Consider the following 15,189-nt stretch of genomic DNA (forward strand, 5'->3'; position numbering starts at 1 on the left):
CAACCGGTGCAGGATGCCCTTTTTTGGACCTTGCCCACCACACACCCACACACAGTTCTTTCTTTACCAACCTCAACGAGCACATGACTGCTGAATTGTGCCTTTTGTGTTTTTAAGGAACTTTCCATCTCACCACCAACATGTCACATTGAATATCCCTGTGACTGCTTTGAGGAAGAGGAGTGGGGAGGGGACTGGAGGCTGCAATGTCTAGACTTTTTCTTCATTGTCTTCTGTTCACCCAATGCAGTCCACCTGTCACTAGAGAGGCTCTATGAAACTTCCCCTAAATTAGGGGGAAAGCTTCAGATGTCCATGGAGGCCCCACTTGCCTACTAATTTCTCTGGATCTCCTGGGGACAGGGGCACCTGTCCCCTAACCTCTTCTGCCTGTAGCTTCCGCTTTCACCACAACAGTGCAGAACTGGTAAAAACCTTGCCGTTTCCAATTGCCCTTCTCTTGCTATTGTCTAAGGGCCACTATAACTCAGGCCACGAAGAAAGCTACTTCCACAGCCCACAACCTCTACCCTCAAAGAGGTGATGTTACCCCAGGCCAATGCCTGGCTCCTCAGTCCTTGTCTCAGTCCTCTGGCTTTGTGGTGGTCTTGCCTCTCCCACAATGCCCTTATCCTGCCAACCCATCACCCTGAAGCCATGAATCTGCACTTCAGACAAACTGCAGCATCTCTCAGAAGTATGTCCTATGTCCTTTCTGCTTCTGGTGTCTGATATGTTGTTTTTTTTTTTTTTTTATATCACTTTACAATTGTCTCTGGGCTAGCCTCAGTTTTGAAGTCCTAGAACTTAGCTCTAACATGGTCCAGATCTTGACTTAATACCCAATAACATTTCCCATCCTTGTTTTATTGCTGGTAAACAAGCTCTCTCTCCCTTGGCCTGGCAGAAATTTTATTTTTCTCTTTCGCCTTCACATGCTCAGTTGTGCCATAGTAAAACAACACCAATCCCATTTTTAACCCTTACAACAGAGGCCTTCCTCCTCCTCCTCTTCCTCCTCCTCCCTGCCCCCCACGACCAGCACAGGGTGAAAAGAAACTGAAATATTCTCTCTCCAGCCCCTTTTGGATGGGATCCCCACCCTCTCCATCACCATTCTTAGTTCCACAGGGGTCCCCAGTGAAACTCCCAGCCCACTTTGGAATACAGTCTTCCCTCAGACCACAACATTTGCTGATCTTTTAGAAAAAAAAAAAAACATTCCTTTACTGGCACTTGATAAACTGAATGAACTTATAACTTCAGCATTGCTTCTAAAGGACTTTGTAAATGCTGTACTATTGGCATTAGTAAACGTAATTGTTTTAGAGACTCCGTTTTACCAGCAGCAGCCTCGAAACAGAAGCAAGAATGGCCTACAAGTTATACTCATACACCCTAACCTTCTGATTATTTTGGTTCTCCAAAACCTAATTTTTTCCCTAGATGTGTGTACATTATTAATCCTTTATCCTGTGACAGTAGCACTTTATTTCAGCACAGCTCCCTAAATCCCATTTAAGCAAGCGATTTAGATGAAAGCAGTGCACAAGGAAACTTGAAGCAAAATTACTAAGTAATGTTTGAAGCAGAAGAGACACCAGCTGGCCTCCTTACCAAATTTAGAAGGTGGAACTGATATACAAGAGTCTGCTGATTGCATTGATTTGGGGGGTCAATTACATTTATGGCATTCAATGACAGGAATGACAGAAGCCAGGAAGACCCTGCTCTCGCTCATGCTGGTGAAAGCATCATGGTGGTTCATCACAGTTCAGTCATGGGATGTCTAATCCTCACCCATTCTTCTTCCTGCAATATTTCAAATAATGTGCCACAGGCGAAGTAAGTTAACTTAGTGGCTGGCTTTCTGGGCTCCCTGTTTCCTGCATAATTGGTGGACTAATTATGTTTCATTTGGGTATCAGAGAAGACTGTAGGACATTTATCTGCTCAGTAGACAGTGAGTTGATTTGGATTTGTTTCCCTGTCAAGAAAGCCGGTAGTTAATGGGCGTCCCGAAAGGGGCTGGGCACAGCCCAGCCCACGGTCTCCTTCTGCCATTTTCTCCTGCGTGTGAGGCGCTGGGCTGGTGTCTGATGAGCGAACAAAGGCAGAAGGGGCTTGGTTCTGGTGTTGCCAAGCAACGAGTTTCAGGTAGAACTTAACGTGTCAAAGCTACAGTGTCTGTGAGTGGCAGTGGTTGGGAGACTTGCTGTAGGGCGACCCAGACGCCGCCTTGCTTTTGTACACTCCTATGAGTAGTTGTTTTTTTGGCCCTTGACTCAAATATAATTTTTACTCAACGTTGCTTCCAGGGAGAGGCTAGCAACCAGGGTCCGAGTCAGGGCTCCTAATTCTGGGGAAGTCGCGAACTTCTTTGGAAATATAGTAAAAGCGTACAGAGCCATTGCTCAGACGCACATGTTCCTAAAATTTGGGGTAAAATTGGGAGGATAGGATACCCAATGAAGACCTCTGGGCGCCGAGGGAACGGGGCGTGGAAGGGCACGTCGACTTGCTCCCCGGGCCTAAGCCCTTTCCGAAGGGTTCAGAATATTTCATTAAATCAGTTATGGATGGTGCGAAAAGCGCTGTCTTCGAAGAAAGGTAAGACACGAAAACACAATACAACACAAGACTTTAAAGGTAAGATGTATTTTTCTTTTCTTAGAATTGGAACTTGGTCCTGAAAGGTGTCGCAGGATGCTGGCTCCCCCCGACGCACTCTCCCGCCCTTTCAGCCTTGGGATAGTCGCATTGTGGCTTTCACACCTGCTGCCTCTTCTTGAGGACAGTCTGTGTGCATTACCACAATAGGTCTAATGAAATATCCCAAACCAAAAATGAGGGCTCGGGGTCGGGTAAATGTGAATGGACTTCCACTAACCACGGGATGTCATAGTTGACATTCTGTGGAGACTCACTAAATGTAGTGATTAGAAAATAAACGATGAGTGGACAGGTTAATTGAGGGAAAAATGTGTAATGAACTGTGTCAAAGAAACAGTTGTTTAGCTACCTGCAGCAAGTGAATGCTTCTGGCATTAGTAAGTGTGAAGGCCCAAAGCTGTCTTCAAAAGATGACTTGAATTTCTTGAGCTGTGTCATTCCCCAACGGATTTAAAGCTTTAGAATAAGAGAATGCTATTAATCCCTACTTGAGGGATCTGGTTCAGCTATCTGCTGCCTTTTCTCTTTGGTTTTATTAAGTAGTTTTAGAGTTGGGAGATCAGTTTTCATAAGGAGTATATTTCCCATCACTCCACTTGTTATTACACTTAATGGAATATCTCCAATTCAGTGAGAAACAAGGTGAATTATCTTAGACCCCACTAGAAAATGATGAGTAGTTGAGACAGTTCAAGTGATAACTGGAGACAGAAAGGATAGTCTTGTTGGCTCATTTTGGTGGTTATGAAACATTAGTAATATGCTCGTAATAGAGAAACTCAAATGCATTATTCACATGTGAATTCCCTTTATAATCTCCCCCTGAAAGATCCATGGGTATGTGTTTTCCGAAAGGGAAGACTGAAATAGATTTCAGCATCTATTCAAGGACAGGAGGTGGAATCTAATTGTTTATGCTCAACAGACTTTTTCATACACTCCCCATCTTTCAGAGGTTATTACTATATCGGGCCCAGTGGGAAAGCCAAGACTGAGAAAGAGAGCTTTTGATCCTGAAGGAATTCATGATTTAGGATATATGCCTTCCATCCACTCCACCATCAAGCAGTTATTCACTTAATAAGCCTATGTCAGCTGAACTTAGCAACACATCATTATTTTTCTAGAGCTAACAGTCCCCTCCATCTTGTTAAACAGAAATGCAGTTAGGCCATTATGCGATCTGTTGATATTACACTGAACTATGTAAGTCAGAATGAAGAGTTTTGTGACTTTCCGTAAGTGGAAGTGTTGGATCTTTGCATAATGTGTGTATGGAATAAGCAAAATATAATGATGTTTTCAGAGGTTTAAAAGATGAATTGCCGGTAAAATCGTTTTGTTTTATTGTTTATTCCAGGTCGTGCCAGACGTGGGCGCAATGCCTCGAGCCAGAGAGACTCATCCAGCTTGTCCCAATCTACAGGGTGCGCGGGCCGCCGAGAGCAAGGGAAGTCATCTTCCGGTTCTTCCGATTCCGGAGCTTCAACTGACGGGAACGGGGCATTTGGAGCACCTCAGAACCCATTTGCTTCTTCACCCAGCTCTTACGCACCGAAAGACGAAAACGAATTCCTGTAAGTGAAAGCCCTCAGAAAAGTTACCCATTCGCTTGCTTTTCGAAAAGAAGTAATACATTACCTAAAAATCGGAATAAGCAGAAAGTACCCATGATCCTATCCCTCAGAGGTAACCACGTTTTGCGCGCATATATACATGTAATATAATGGGTATAATACATATCGTACTAGATCTTATTTCGCTTAAAAATGCGTCATCTTTCCGTATCAGTACAGTGTCTTCTCAGAGCTCAGTGTGCTTTTTCCACTTTGTTGATAACGCTGTATTGTGAATAGCTTTGTAAGGTAGTCCTGCTTAATTAAATCTGTTGTAAGTTATGAGACCTTTAAAAAGGATGAGGTAATTTAAAGCAACTTGTGATCTTAGAGGTCACATATCATCTCCTATTTTTCTTTCTAAAACTTTTACTTCATTTGCCTCATTCAAATTGGTTGCATTTGGTTTCCTTCGTTATTGTAGAGTAAATTCCTTATCATTTCTCGAGAACATCTGTAGTAGAATTTGTGACTGGTACCAAAACGGTGCCTGGCTCTCTGTAACTACCCTCGGCTCCTGGCTTCTAGGACAGAACATCAATATAGGTATTTGTTGGTCTTTTACTTCCATAAATTAGAAGTCGGTCAGTAGTAAACATTTTGAGCCATGTACCATAAACTACTGACGTTTCAAAAGAAGAAAAGAAACAAATGAACCCGTTCTTCCTATATTTGATGTTACAGAAACCCTAAATTGAGTATAGATTCTCTGTAGTATCTGTGATTTTATTAATCATAGCATTCTGGACGGCATAGGAGGGGATTGAATTTAGAGCAGATACTATCCACAGCTTTGCCAACCAATGAACTGCATGGCTGTGGGTCTCTTCACCCGTTTGCAAAATGTGAGAATTAGACAAAATGTTCTCTAAAAATGTGATGTTTCTATATTACGGAGTGCTTCCTGTCTTTCCCAGTTAAATACTCATTGATGTGGATGGTAATGAACAAAAACCATTAAAGTTGTGTTGTGTATTTTATTATATCTTAGTTCTTTAATCTATGTATGACACAGTTGTTCTCAATGAAATGAATTAGCGAATGGTTCCGTGTACTGCAAAAGCAAAATTATGAACTTCTTTAATATTGTATCTATCACATGAAATGTAGTTTATAGTTCTGTAACTTCTGCTTTAAAGGACACTTGAGAAAACATAACGAGAAACCTAAAATTATATATTTACTACAATTTAACATTTCAATCATTGAAAATGAGAAAAAGATAAATTTTAATAAGCAGATGAAAACTATTTTCTTTTTCTTTGTCAGGGACGAAATGGGAAAAGATGTGGTCGTTTGGGAGTCCTCTGGTCAGTGGCCGTTCTCCGTTTTTTCACCAGAGGGAAACGTATCTTGCCTTTCAGGTAACTGAGAAATTGTACATTTTTAAACTACGTTTTACAACTCTCATTCTCTAAAAGCGAGACCCTGCCAAATAAAGAAATGAACCACGAACTTAGCTGTAGTTAGGAGAGGTTGGACATTCTTTAAAGTGCCTGAGCATTGCAGCAGAACTTCATGATTCGGAGATTGAGGTTGAAAGGTATAGTTCTTTTAAGATATGTGGTTCTCATGAGAAAATAGTAACATCAGGACCCACCACAGTTCTAATTCTGTAAGCCCAAGCAGAGGCTCTACTCTCTTGGCTCTCCATAGGTACCCCTTCAGAACCTCTTGGCTGCCTGCGGTGAATAGAAGAGTCATATCCTGCCTGCCACGAAGGCCTTAGCTGTCTGATTCTGCTTGCTCTTTCTTCCCTGTCTTTCCTTTTAAGGGTAGTTGTTTTTCATAAAGCATGTGAAGGCCTATCCTGGAGATAATGTTTGAAGGTCAGGAGCTTTAGCTGGGCTGCAGGGATAACACTTCTGTAGAATACTCCTTCCCTTCCCATTTTCTTTTGTCTAGAGTTTCTAAAGCTCCTTCTGGGCTGCAACCTAAACTGCCACACTGCTAAGCCCACCTGGCTGGTCCTGAGTGAATAGCAGGCTCCTAGCGGATGACAGTCCTTGCACTCCCTCAGAACTCTGGCATCTGTACTCTGTCTCAGCTCTGCCTGCTCATTCTCTGCAAGCATTTGCATCACACCACTCCTCAGTTGCTTCGGTACTCATTCAACAGATCCTCACCGAATTTCTTTAGTGCCAGGCCCTATTCTAAGTGCTGGGGATATGTTGGTGAGCAAGATAGGCAAGATCCCTCCCTTATGAAGCTTATGTTCTTGAGGGAAGGAGACAATAAGTAAAACAAGGAAATAAGAGAACTCCAGCTGGTGATTTTTCTGTAAAGAAAATAAAGAAGTATTAGCCTTGTAAAATCAGTTCAGCATTGAACCTAATACCTGTCGAATGCCCTAAAGCAGTTCCTCCCAAGTGTGGGACGTAGATCCCTATGTCGGGTTGCCGGATAAAATATGGGGTGCCCAGTGAAGCTTCAATTTTAGGTAAACAAAGAATAATGTTTTAGCATATGAATAACCCATGTAACATTGGTGACATATTTATGCTACAAGTGTGTGTGTCTGAAATTCAAATTGAACTGGGCATCCTGTATTATTATTTGCTCAATTTGGCAACCCTGTTCCTGAGACCCTTGCAGGAGCTGTACGAGTTCAAAAATCTTTTCATAATAATCCTAATGCACGAGTTGCCATTTTCACTGTGTTGACATTTGCACAGTTGAAGCAAAAAAATCGATGAGTAAAGCCCCTTATATCTTAGTGTAAATCAAGCTAGAAACAATAAACCGTAGTCACAAAGTCTAACAGTAGTCAATGAAAAAGGTTAATGTCCTTTTGGCTTAAGATTATGTCCGAAATGAAATGGTAGAAGTTTTTAATTTTATGAGATCTTGACCTCTGAGTGCAAACCATTTTTACTATACTGTGTGACCAAATGGGAAGCACACACAGAGTTGTTTCTGCCACATACTCAAGCGTGATGGGTATTTGAAGGGAAAGTCCTGGTGTGCTCGTTTGACTTGGGAGCTGAACCAGCCACTTTTTTCCCCCACAGAACAGTGGCTAATGAAAGAATAAGTGGCAACTACGGTTATTTTGACTTAAGTATTTGGTGACGCTTTCTTTAAAAATAAATGAAGGGAGCCCGTTACTTCATAGAGAACAACTGACAATGATAAAATGCAAGCTTTCAAGTGAATATTAGATGATGGAGAAATTTTTTTCTCATGTGAGCTTGATAACTTCTCGATACATAAAGTCTCTTCTGATGAGATGGATAGTGACATTAACAAATATGAATATTTTGATATTGTAAAAGACCATTTGGCCGTGTTTGGGAGTTCTCGATAACTCAGTGAACCAGTATTTTCCAAATATTTAATCTGTAATGTTGCAAAATTATACATACCTAAAAAGTCCATTCGAAGTGCAAAATTATCCAGTGAATTGAATGTGATAGTACAAAAAGTTTGAGTCGACATTGGAGCTAAACTTTTAGAAACTACCACCTGTCAAGTTCTGGTGTGACGTCAAAGAAGAATATTCCAAACTATCTGAAAAGGCCGTTAACATCATTCTTTTCCAGCTACATATCTGTGCAAGAACAGGTTTTCGTCCTATACTACACCCAGGCGGTGTATTGCAACAGACTCAATGCATCTGATTATTTCCTGAGGTTAAATCCTAGCAATGCTATTAAGATCAGAAGGTGTGAACATTTCTGTGGCAATTGATGCTTAATGACAATTTTCCTCCTGTAAGAGTTGTACATTTTTAGTCCCCTCAATGGCAGTTTAGGAGACTGTCCACTTCACCACATTTTTTCTTTTATTTTATTAAAAGATTTCTTGTATTTATTTTTTGGGGGGTGGGCGGATAGAAGAGGGAAACATCAATGTGTGAGAGAAATATCAATTGGCTGCCTCTCACACATGCCCCAACTGGGGACCAGGCCTGTAGTCCAGGCATGTTCCCCGATTGGGAATCGAACTGGCGACCTTTCACTCTGTGGGACAATGCCCGACAAGCTGAGCCACGCTGGTCAGAGCCACTTAACCAAATTCTTTTTCTTTTTTTTTTTTTTAATTATTTCTTTGTTTGTTTGTTTATTTATTTACTTTTGGAGAAAGAGAGGGAGAGAAACATCACTGTGTGGTTGCCTCTCACTCGCGCCCCCAACTGGGGACCTGACATGCAACCTAGTCATGTGCCCTGAGTGGGAATCCAACCAGCAACACTTGGTTCGCAGGCCAATCAATGCTCAGTCCCACCGAGCTTCGCCAAATTCTTAAAGCCAATAAATAATATTCACTTTTAATTTTTGCCAGTCTGATGAGTAAAGGCTTTTATCTTGATTTTCAGTTGTATTTTTAAATTGCACTTTTTTACTTCATTTATTTATTGGCTATTTGAAAATTTTGTGAGTTGGCTGTTTGTTGTTTTTGCTCATATTAACTTATTCTTCTCAGTGATTTGTAAGAACTCTTAATATGTTAACATTAGTTCTTCTCCTGTCATGTCGCCATTCTGGTTTTCCCAGCTTATCATCTGCGTTTTAATTTTGCTTATTATAGTTTGACATAGAGAGTATTTTTCTACATAGAAATTTGAATGTATACGTAGTCAACTTTCTTTTTCTGTTAGTTCTTCCTCTCCATTTATATTTAGAAAAAGAATTTCCCCTTCAAAGATAATAACCAACTACATTTTATTCTAATTTTTTCCTTATGATTATGAAAATTTTCTAATATCAACATTAGTGCACTTTCTTGTCTCGCCCCTTTAGCTTTACTATTCTATCAAAAATATTGGCATTTATTTTAAAGATTCCAATTGATTTCTCACTTCAGGTTTCACTGACATTTCACCAGAGGAGCTGAGACTTGAATACCATAACTGCTTAGCCAGCAACAACTTACAACATTATGTAAGTTTGTTTCCTATTCATCTACCTCAATAACAGATTAGCTGTGAATTACTACCTTCTCCATATTTAGAGGCTTGCCTGTTTTGGTAAAGTGGGTGAGGTCTACAGTTTTTTCAAGACAAGGCTATTTTTATTTTCTAAATTACTTTATTTGAAATTGATTGGTTATCTAAAATGGTGATAATATATTTTGACTGTACTAACTAGGAATGATTATCCAACAATCAGTCCCAGAAATCAAACCCTTTCATCAGTTGGCAAACATTTATAGAGCATCTCTTAGGTGCAGATACTGTGGTGAATGTTAGAAAAATAAAGTGAAATAAAGCAGTCGATTATATAGATTAACATTCTCACATGTCAAATATCAAAAATTAAAAAGCTCAGCTTGAGGAAGTTTGTGCTAAAGGAAATGACAAACTCTTTTGTTGTTGTCTACAGTCATGATCATGCGTTTTAACTGGCACCCACGCTCTTCTCCCACCCAAATACAACTAACTGTGTGCCGCCAGGTACTTGTGCTTCTGAACCGGGTGATTCAAGGAGCTGGAGAACAGGCAGAGGGGACTAGAGCTGGAATATCTTTGGCAAACAGGGGCGGGTCAATGCGAACTTTACAAGTGATGGGCCGTAAAAATGTTTCATAAACTTTCTGTAATTTTGGCAAAGATGTGAAGTTGTTTGAGAGATGAAAATAAACACTCGATATTGACTCATCATTTTTCTGTCTTCTCTCTCCAGCTAAATTCCATCCAACAGTTAATAAATCAGTGGAGGAATAGGGTAAATGAACTGAAAAGTCTAAGCACAGCACCTAAAACAGGTTTGGTGAGTACCTGAAAGTTTGCTGAAGGGAAGTGTCTCTCTTATGTATTGCTTTTTTTGCAAGAATTTTACTTTCAAGTTGGAAAGCAAACTTAAAATTTTCTGTCAAGCCCTGGCTGGTATGGATGTTTCTCTCCCTCTCTTTCTCCCTCCGTTCCTCTCTCTCTATTTATTTAAAAATAAATAAAATCTTTAAGAAAAAATGTATATCGGCCTATAGATACTGAAATGTATTATTAAAAATTATTTTTCTCATTTTAATATGTATTCATTGAAATTTAGAAAACAAAAATTTTTAAAGATTTTATTTACTTTTTAGAGAGAGGAGAAGGGAGAGAAACATCAGTGTGCAAGAGAGAGATTGGTCAGTTGCCTCTTACATGCCCCCTACCTGGGTATCTGGCCCACAATCGAGGCACGTGCCCTGACCAGGAATCGAACCGGCAACCATTTGGTTTTCAGGCTGGCACTCAATCCACTGAGCCACACTAGCCAGGGCTAGGAAAAATTTAAAAGCATAACTAAAATTAAAACCATAATTCATCAGCAATTGACTCTTAATCTTTGAGGTTGGTGTACTTTTTTCTGTCTGTATTCATATTGTGGGCATTTTTCTATGTTAAACATTTCACGTTTTTAAGCACATATTTTAAATTTTAAATTTGGCTCTAAAGTACATATATAGAAAGGTACTTGAGAATTATTCATCAAGTACTTTATTATTTGCCCTTTCTTATAGCTCTCTGATATAAAGAATGGAATAAATCAAGCAACCTCTACGTTTGGATTTGGGAGTAGGCAAACAGCAGCATTTGGGCCACCAGGTAAGTGATAAAGTAATGCAGGACTTCACTGATTTTGAAAAATAGGATTTTATAGGTTTCAAGTTGTAAAACCTGAAGGTATGTTAAGCACCATTTTAAGTCAGCCTTGCAAATTCTACAGCCTTCCATAATGGAGCTTGAGAGAATTTGATTCATCAAGCCTTAGTGAAAGGGGGGCCAGAATGGGCTGGGCTGTTCTTTGAAAGGCCCTATGGCTCAAGCTTTAGAAGTATATTTTAGGAGTGGCTTTTCAAGACTTTTATAGCTGTGGTAGCAGCACCTTTGAGGACTTTCTTGTCACTGTATAACAGCATAGTGTCCTCCGCAAGTGACAGCTCCAGTGAGATGGGGGGCGGGGCATGGACAAGCCAGAAGTGTAAGAGCACTCGCTAATCCCTGAGGCTTTTCAAAGCCGCCTCATTGAGTGAAGGTAAATCACGGGGCAAGTGAGGTCGGTGTAGCAGGAAGACAGTGGGTTTGTTCTAGCTTCTCGTTTTTACTTTTCTCCCTTGTAATCTCTTTCCAACATCCAAACATGGCGGGAATAAGGGGAAAATGAGGGGGGGAAAAGTGGGGATTAACATGGCCACATTTCTGACTGTAATAGGTTTTTTTTTCTTTTTCTGGTTTATTTGTAGGTTTTCCAGTGAATAACAGCATGAGTGATAATGCTCAAAATTTTAGTTTTAAAACAAGCTCTGGATTTGCCAGTGCCCCTTCTGGAAGCCCTTCTGTGTTCGGGAACACGCCCGCATTTGGAGCTGTTCCCTTTCCCGGTCCTGCCGTCACTACTTCTACTCCGGTGCCTGGATTTGGGAAACCTGAAATCACATCTGCTGCTTCGTTTTCATTCAAAACCCCAGCAGCTGCAGGTTTTGGCTCGCCTGGGTTTCCAGGCTTCCCAGCTCCCATGGCAGCAGGCCCTGCTGGAGCTGCGGGGGCCCCAGCCGTCACAAACAGCAGGTCGGTGGCTGGCTTTGGAAATCCAGGCTCACAATCTCACACTACTGTTTCCAAGTCATTCAGTGACAGTTTTGCAAATAGCAGCACATCTACCTCTCTTCCTGTCTCAAATAGTAGCATGACAACAGTTAACGAATTATTCACGCCCAAGCATCAACTAACGGCAGAAGAACTAGAGCAGTTTCAGTCCAAGAAATTTACTCTGGGGAAAATTCCACTGAAGCCACCACCTATGGAATTTCTGAATATCTGAAAGAACAATTTTAAATAAAGAATGACTTATGAAATTATTTTGAGTGGTTCATATAAAAGAGCAGATACATACACGTGTGTATCATATATACATATTTATTTATAAGGAATAGAGCTTTCAATAAACTGAGGAGTTTGAAATCCATCATTTTTTCTTGAGCTTGACTATTTTTTTTTTCCTGTGGCCTAAAGTTTAATAATTATTTTTAACACACCTACTCCCTGGCGCAGGGGGAGGGACAAGAAGCAGGGGTGCCAAAAACATTTACTTTATCCTTACACAAATGCACCCCACCACACAGCGGCACAGAGGCTTCCCAGCCCGTGGCCGGCGGGCGGGCGCCTCGTTTGGGTGCCTCCACCCGCAGTCCTGGCGGGCGCTCCAGGCACCCACGGCCCAGCCTGCCTCCGTCTGCGGCCGCGTTTCTTATTCTTTCTCTTTGGCAGAAACCAAAACAGTCGTAGCAGCTACAGGACACTGGAGAGAGATGCAGAGGGCACGGGGTGTCGGAGGGCCCCCCGCAGGGAGCTTATCCAGACTGGGGGCGGCGGAGTGGGGGGCGCTTGCCCTGGCTGGACACAAAGCTTTTCTCGCCGCAGGGCTCCTCCCACCCACATGCGGCATGCTGGCGCCTGAGCCCAGGGTCTGGCCCCGAGTGCCCACTCCGTGCACTGGGCTTCTCTGCGTTCCGTCTCGGGGCACAGGTAAGGGGCGGGTCATTCCCAGGGAGGCTACAGGCCCGGGCATCAAAGAGCCAAAATGCCCAAAGTGAGGGTGTCCAGGGAGAGAAGAAGACCCCACAGTGGGGCGTGGGGGCTCCGTCCACTGAGCTGGGCTGAGAGCTTTGGCCCCCTCTGTACACCTCTGTGCTCTGTCGGAAACCCCTCTTTATAGAGGAGGAAACGGGCCCAGAGGAGGAGTTGCCAGCCGGGTGAGGCCAGACTTGAACCCAGGTCTCAGAGGGTCCTGGGCTGCGCCCAACCTGATGCTTCACGCAGCAGAGTGAGGCCCCGGGGGATGCCAGTGCTGGGCAGACCCAGGACACCGCTCCCAGGCTGGGCAGCAGGGACCTAGAAGAGCTGGGGGACAGTGGGAGCCCCCCCTACAGAGCCTCATCCTTGTAGCAGCTACAGACACCCAGTTTTCAAGGCCAGCTCAAGTGTCACCTCCTCCTTGAAGCCCTCTGCAGTCACTCTGCAGTCACCTACCCCCAGGAATCCAAACAAGGGCATCTGAGGACAAGCACCAGCCCCAAACACGGGGACAGGGAACGCCACAGCTGCTCCAGTTCCTACTGGTCCAGCTGGGAACTCCTGGGCGGGGGGGTGGGGGAGGTGCGGAAGCAGCGGAGAGAAGCCTTCCAGCAGGCGACCGGACCAGGGTCACCCTCTGAGACAGAGGCAGGGCTACCGCCTGCCGCCCTTGGCTCTCCACTCCTTGGCCAATGGCCATCCATGCTCCATCCTCCCTCACCGACCACAGCGTCCCAGGGGCAAAAGGGAAAATGCACAGTGGGAGGGGCTGGGGCAGGAGGGAGGGCCCCTCCGTGTGCTGGCAGCCACCCTGTCTTGCTCAGGGCACCGCTGGGCAGCCAGGACAGGGGCGGCTGCTGCCCCCGTGCCAGGGCACTTGGAGCCCGTGAGACTGGAGGAGAAAGCCTTGCTCTTCCTATTTCCTGCGGGAGGAGCAGCGCTGGATACAAATGGAGACACAGTTACAGACCAGACTGGGATGGTGTCTGGGAGGGACCCAGGGGACCAGCACACCTTCCAGGCCTCCTAAGGCCCACTGCTGGCTCTGCGTAGCTCACAGGCTGAGAGGTTTTCACATATTTAAATGTGAAATGAGAACGAGGGTCCGACTATGAAACTCCAACGGATCAGTCGTACAGAGATCCATTCAGAGTTCTAGATAGAACAATGGATATGATGACGCAAAGCGAGAAATGCTGATTGAAACGGTTTTAGATTCCACACTGTATCTAGCTTCTAAGAAACTACCTCTTATTGAATTTTGTAAAAAACAAATTTATTCACAGATATAATCCCCATATATACTATCAAAACATTCCAGGTGTATAGTTCAGTGGCTTTCAGTACATCCACAGACATGTGAAACCACATCCACAGTCAGTTTTATCACATTTTAATCACCACAAATAGAAATCTTGTACTCTTCAGCTATCATTTTTCTCTTCTCCCATACAGTCCAGCAACCACTTCTTAGTGTCTATAAATTTGCCTACTGTGACATTTCACACAAATGGAACCATGCAATATGTGACCTTTTGTATCTGGCGTTTTAAACTTATTACACTGTTTCTAAAATTCATTTATGTTGTATCATGTGTCAGTACTTCATTTCCTTTTATGGTCAAATAATATCCCATTGTGTGGACATACCACATTTTGTTTATCCATTCCCACATTTAATGGGTATCTGGGTTGTTCCTCACTTTCAGTAATGAATAATGCTGCTACAAACATTCATGTATAAGTTTTGTGTGGACAAGTCTTTTCATTTCTCTTGTGTGTATCCCTAGAAGTGGAATTGCTAGATCATGTGTTAGCTCTTAGTATGATTATTTTAGGAACTGCCAGACTGCTTTCCAAAAGTGGCTTCCTCATTTCAGATTCCCACAGTTTCTGAGGGTTCCAATATCTTTACAGGCTCACTGACACTTGGTAAGAGTCTTTTGGGATTATAGCTATCCAAATGGATATGAACTAGTATCTTGTAATTTTGAATTAATTTCCCTGATGACTAATGACGTCAATATTTTTTTCAGGTGTTTTCTGGCCATTTCTATATCTTATTTGGAGACATGTCCTTTTGGGTATTTTGTTCATTTTTAATTTTTGTTAGTTTTTATGATTTAGTTGTAAGAGTTATATAGTGTAGACACAAGTCCCTTATCAGATAGATGATCTGCAAAATTTTTCTCCCATTTTGGGGGTTGTCTTTTCACTTTATTGCTAGTGTCCTTTGAAGCAAAAAAAAAAAAGAGGTTTTAATTTTGGTGAAATTTGATTTTTTGTTTTTCTTGTGTTGCTAAGCCTTTGCTATCATATATAAAAATCTATACAAACCCAAAGATACGCAGCATTATCCCTATTTTTTTCTCTAAGAATATTATGCTGTTTATTTTACAT

General features: G+C 42.4%; 1 protein-coding gene across 1 annotated transcript; it reads left to right on the top strand.

Annotated features, from left to right (window-relative positions):
• Positions 1-2,468: 2,468 nt before the first annotated feature.
• Positions 2,469-12,037, top strand: LOC150001428 (nucleoporin NUP42-like). The gene is made up of 4 exons (XM_090286860.1): positions 2,469-2,610; positions 9,614-9,684; positions 10,737-10,821; positions 11,460-12,037. The coding sequence occupies exons 1-4, from the start codon at positions 2,469-2,471 to the stop codon at positions 12,035-12,037; spliced, it is 876 nt and encodes a 291-aa protein (XP_090142986.1).
• Positions 12,038-15,189: the final 3,152 nt, after the last annotated feature.

This window comes from Furipterus horrens, unplaced genomic scaffold (genome assembly GCF_987537825.1).
Source record: "Furipterus horrens unplaced genomic scaffold, mFurHor1.1.pri manual_scaffold_9, whole genome shotgun sequence".
Classification (NCBI taxonomy): Eukaryota; Metazoa; Chordata; class Mammalia; order Chiroptera; family Furipteridae; genus Furipterus; species Furipterus horrens.

Coding starts and splice junctions, on each gene's coding strand:
- LOC150001428 (XM_090286860.1), top strand. CDS start 2,469: ATGAAGACCTCTGGGCGCCGAGGGAACGGGGCGTGGAAGGGCACGTCG. Junction 2,611..9,613: donor AGCGCTGTCTTCGAAGAAAG/GTAAGACACGAA, acceptor TGTTGTCTACAG/TCATGATCATGCGTTTTAAC. Junction 9,685..10,736: donor AACTAACTGTGTGCCGCCAG/GTACTTGTGCTT, acceptor CCTTTCTTATAG/CTCTCTGATATAAAGAATGG.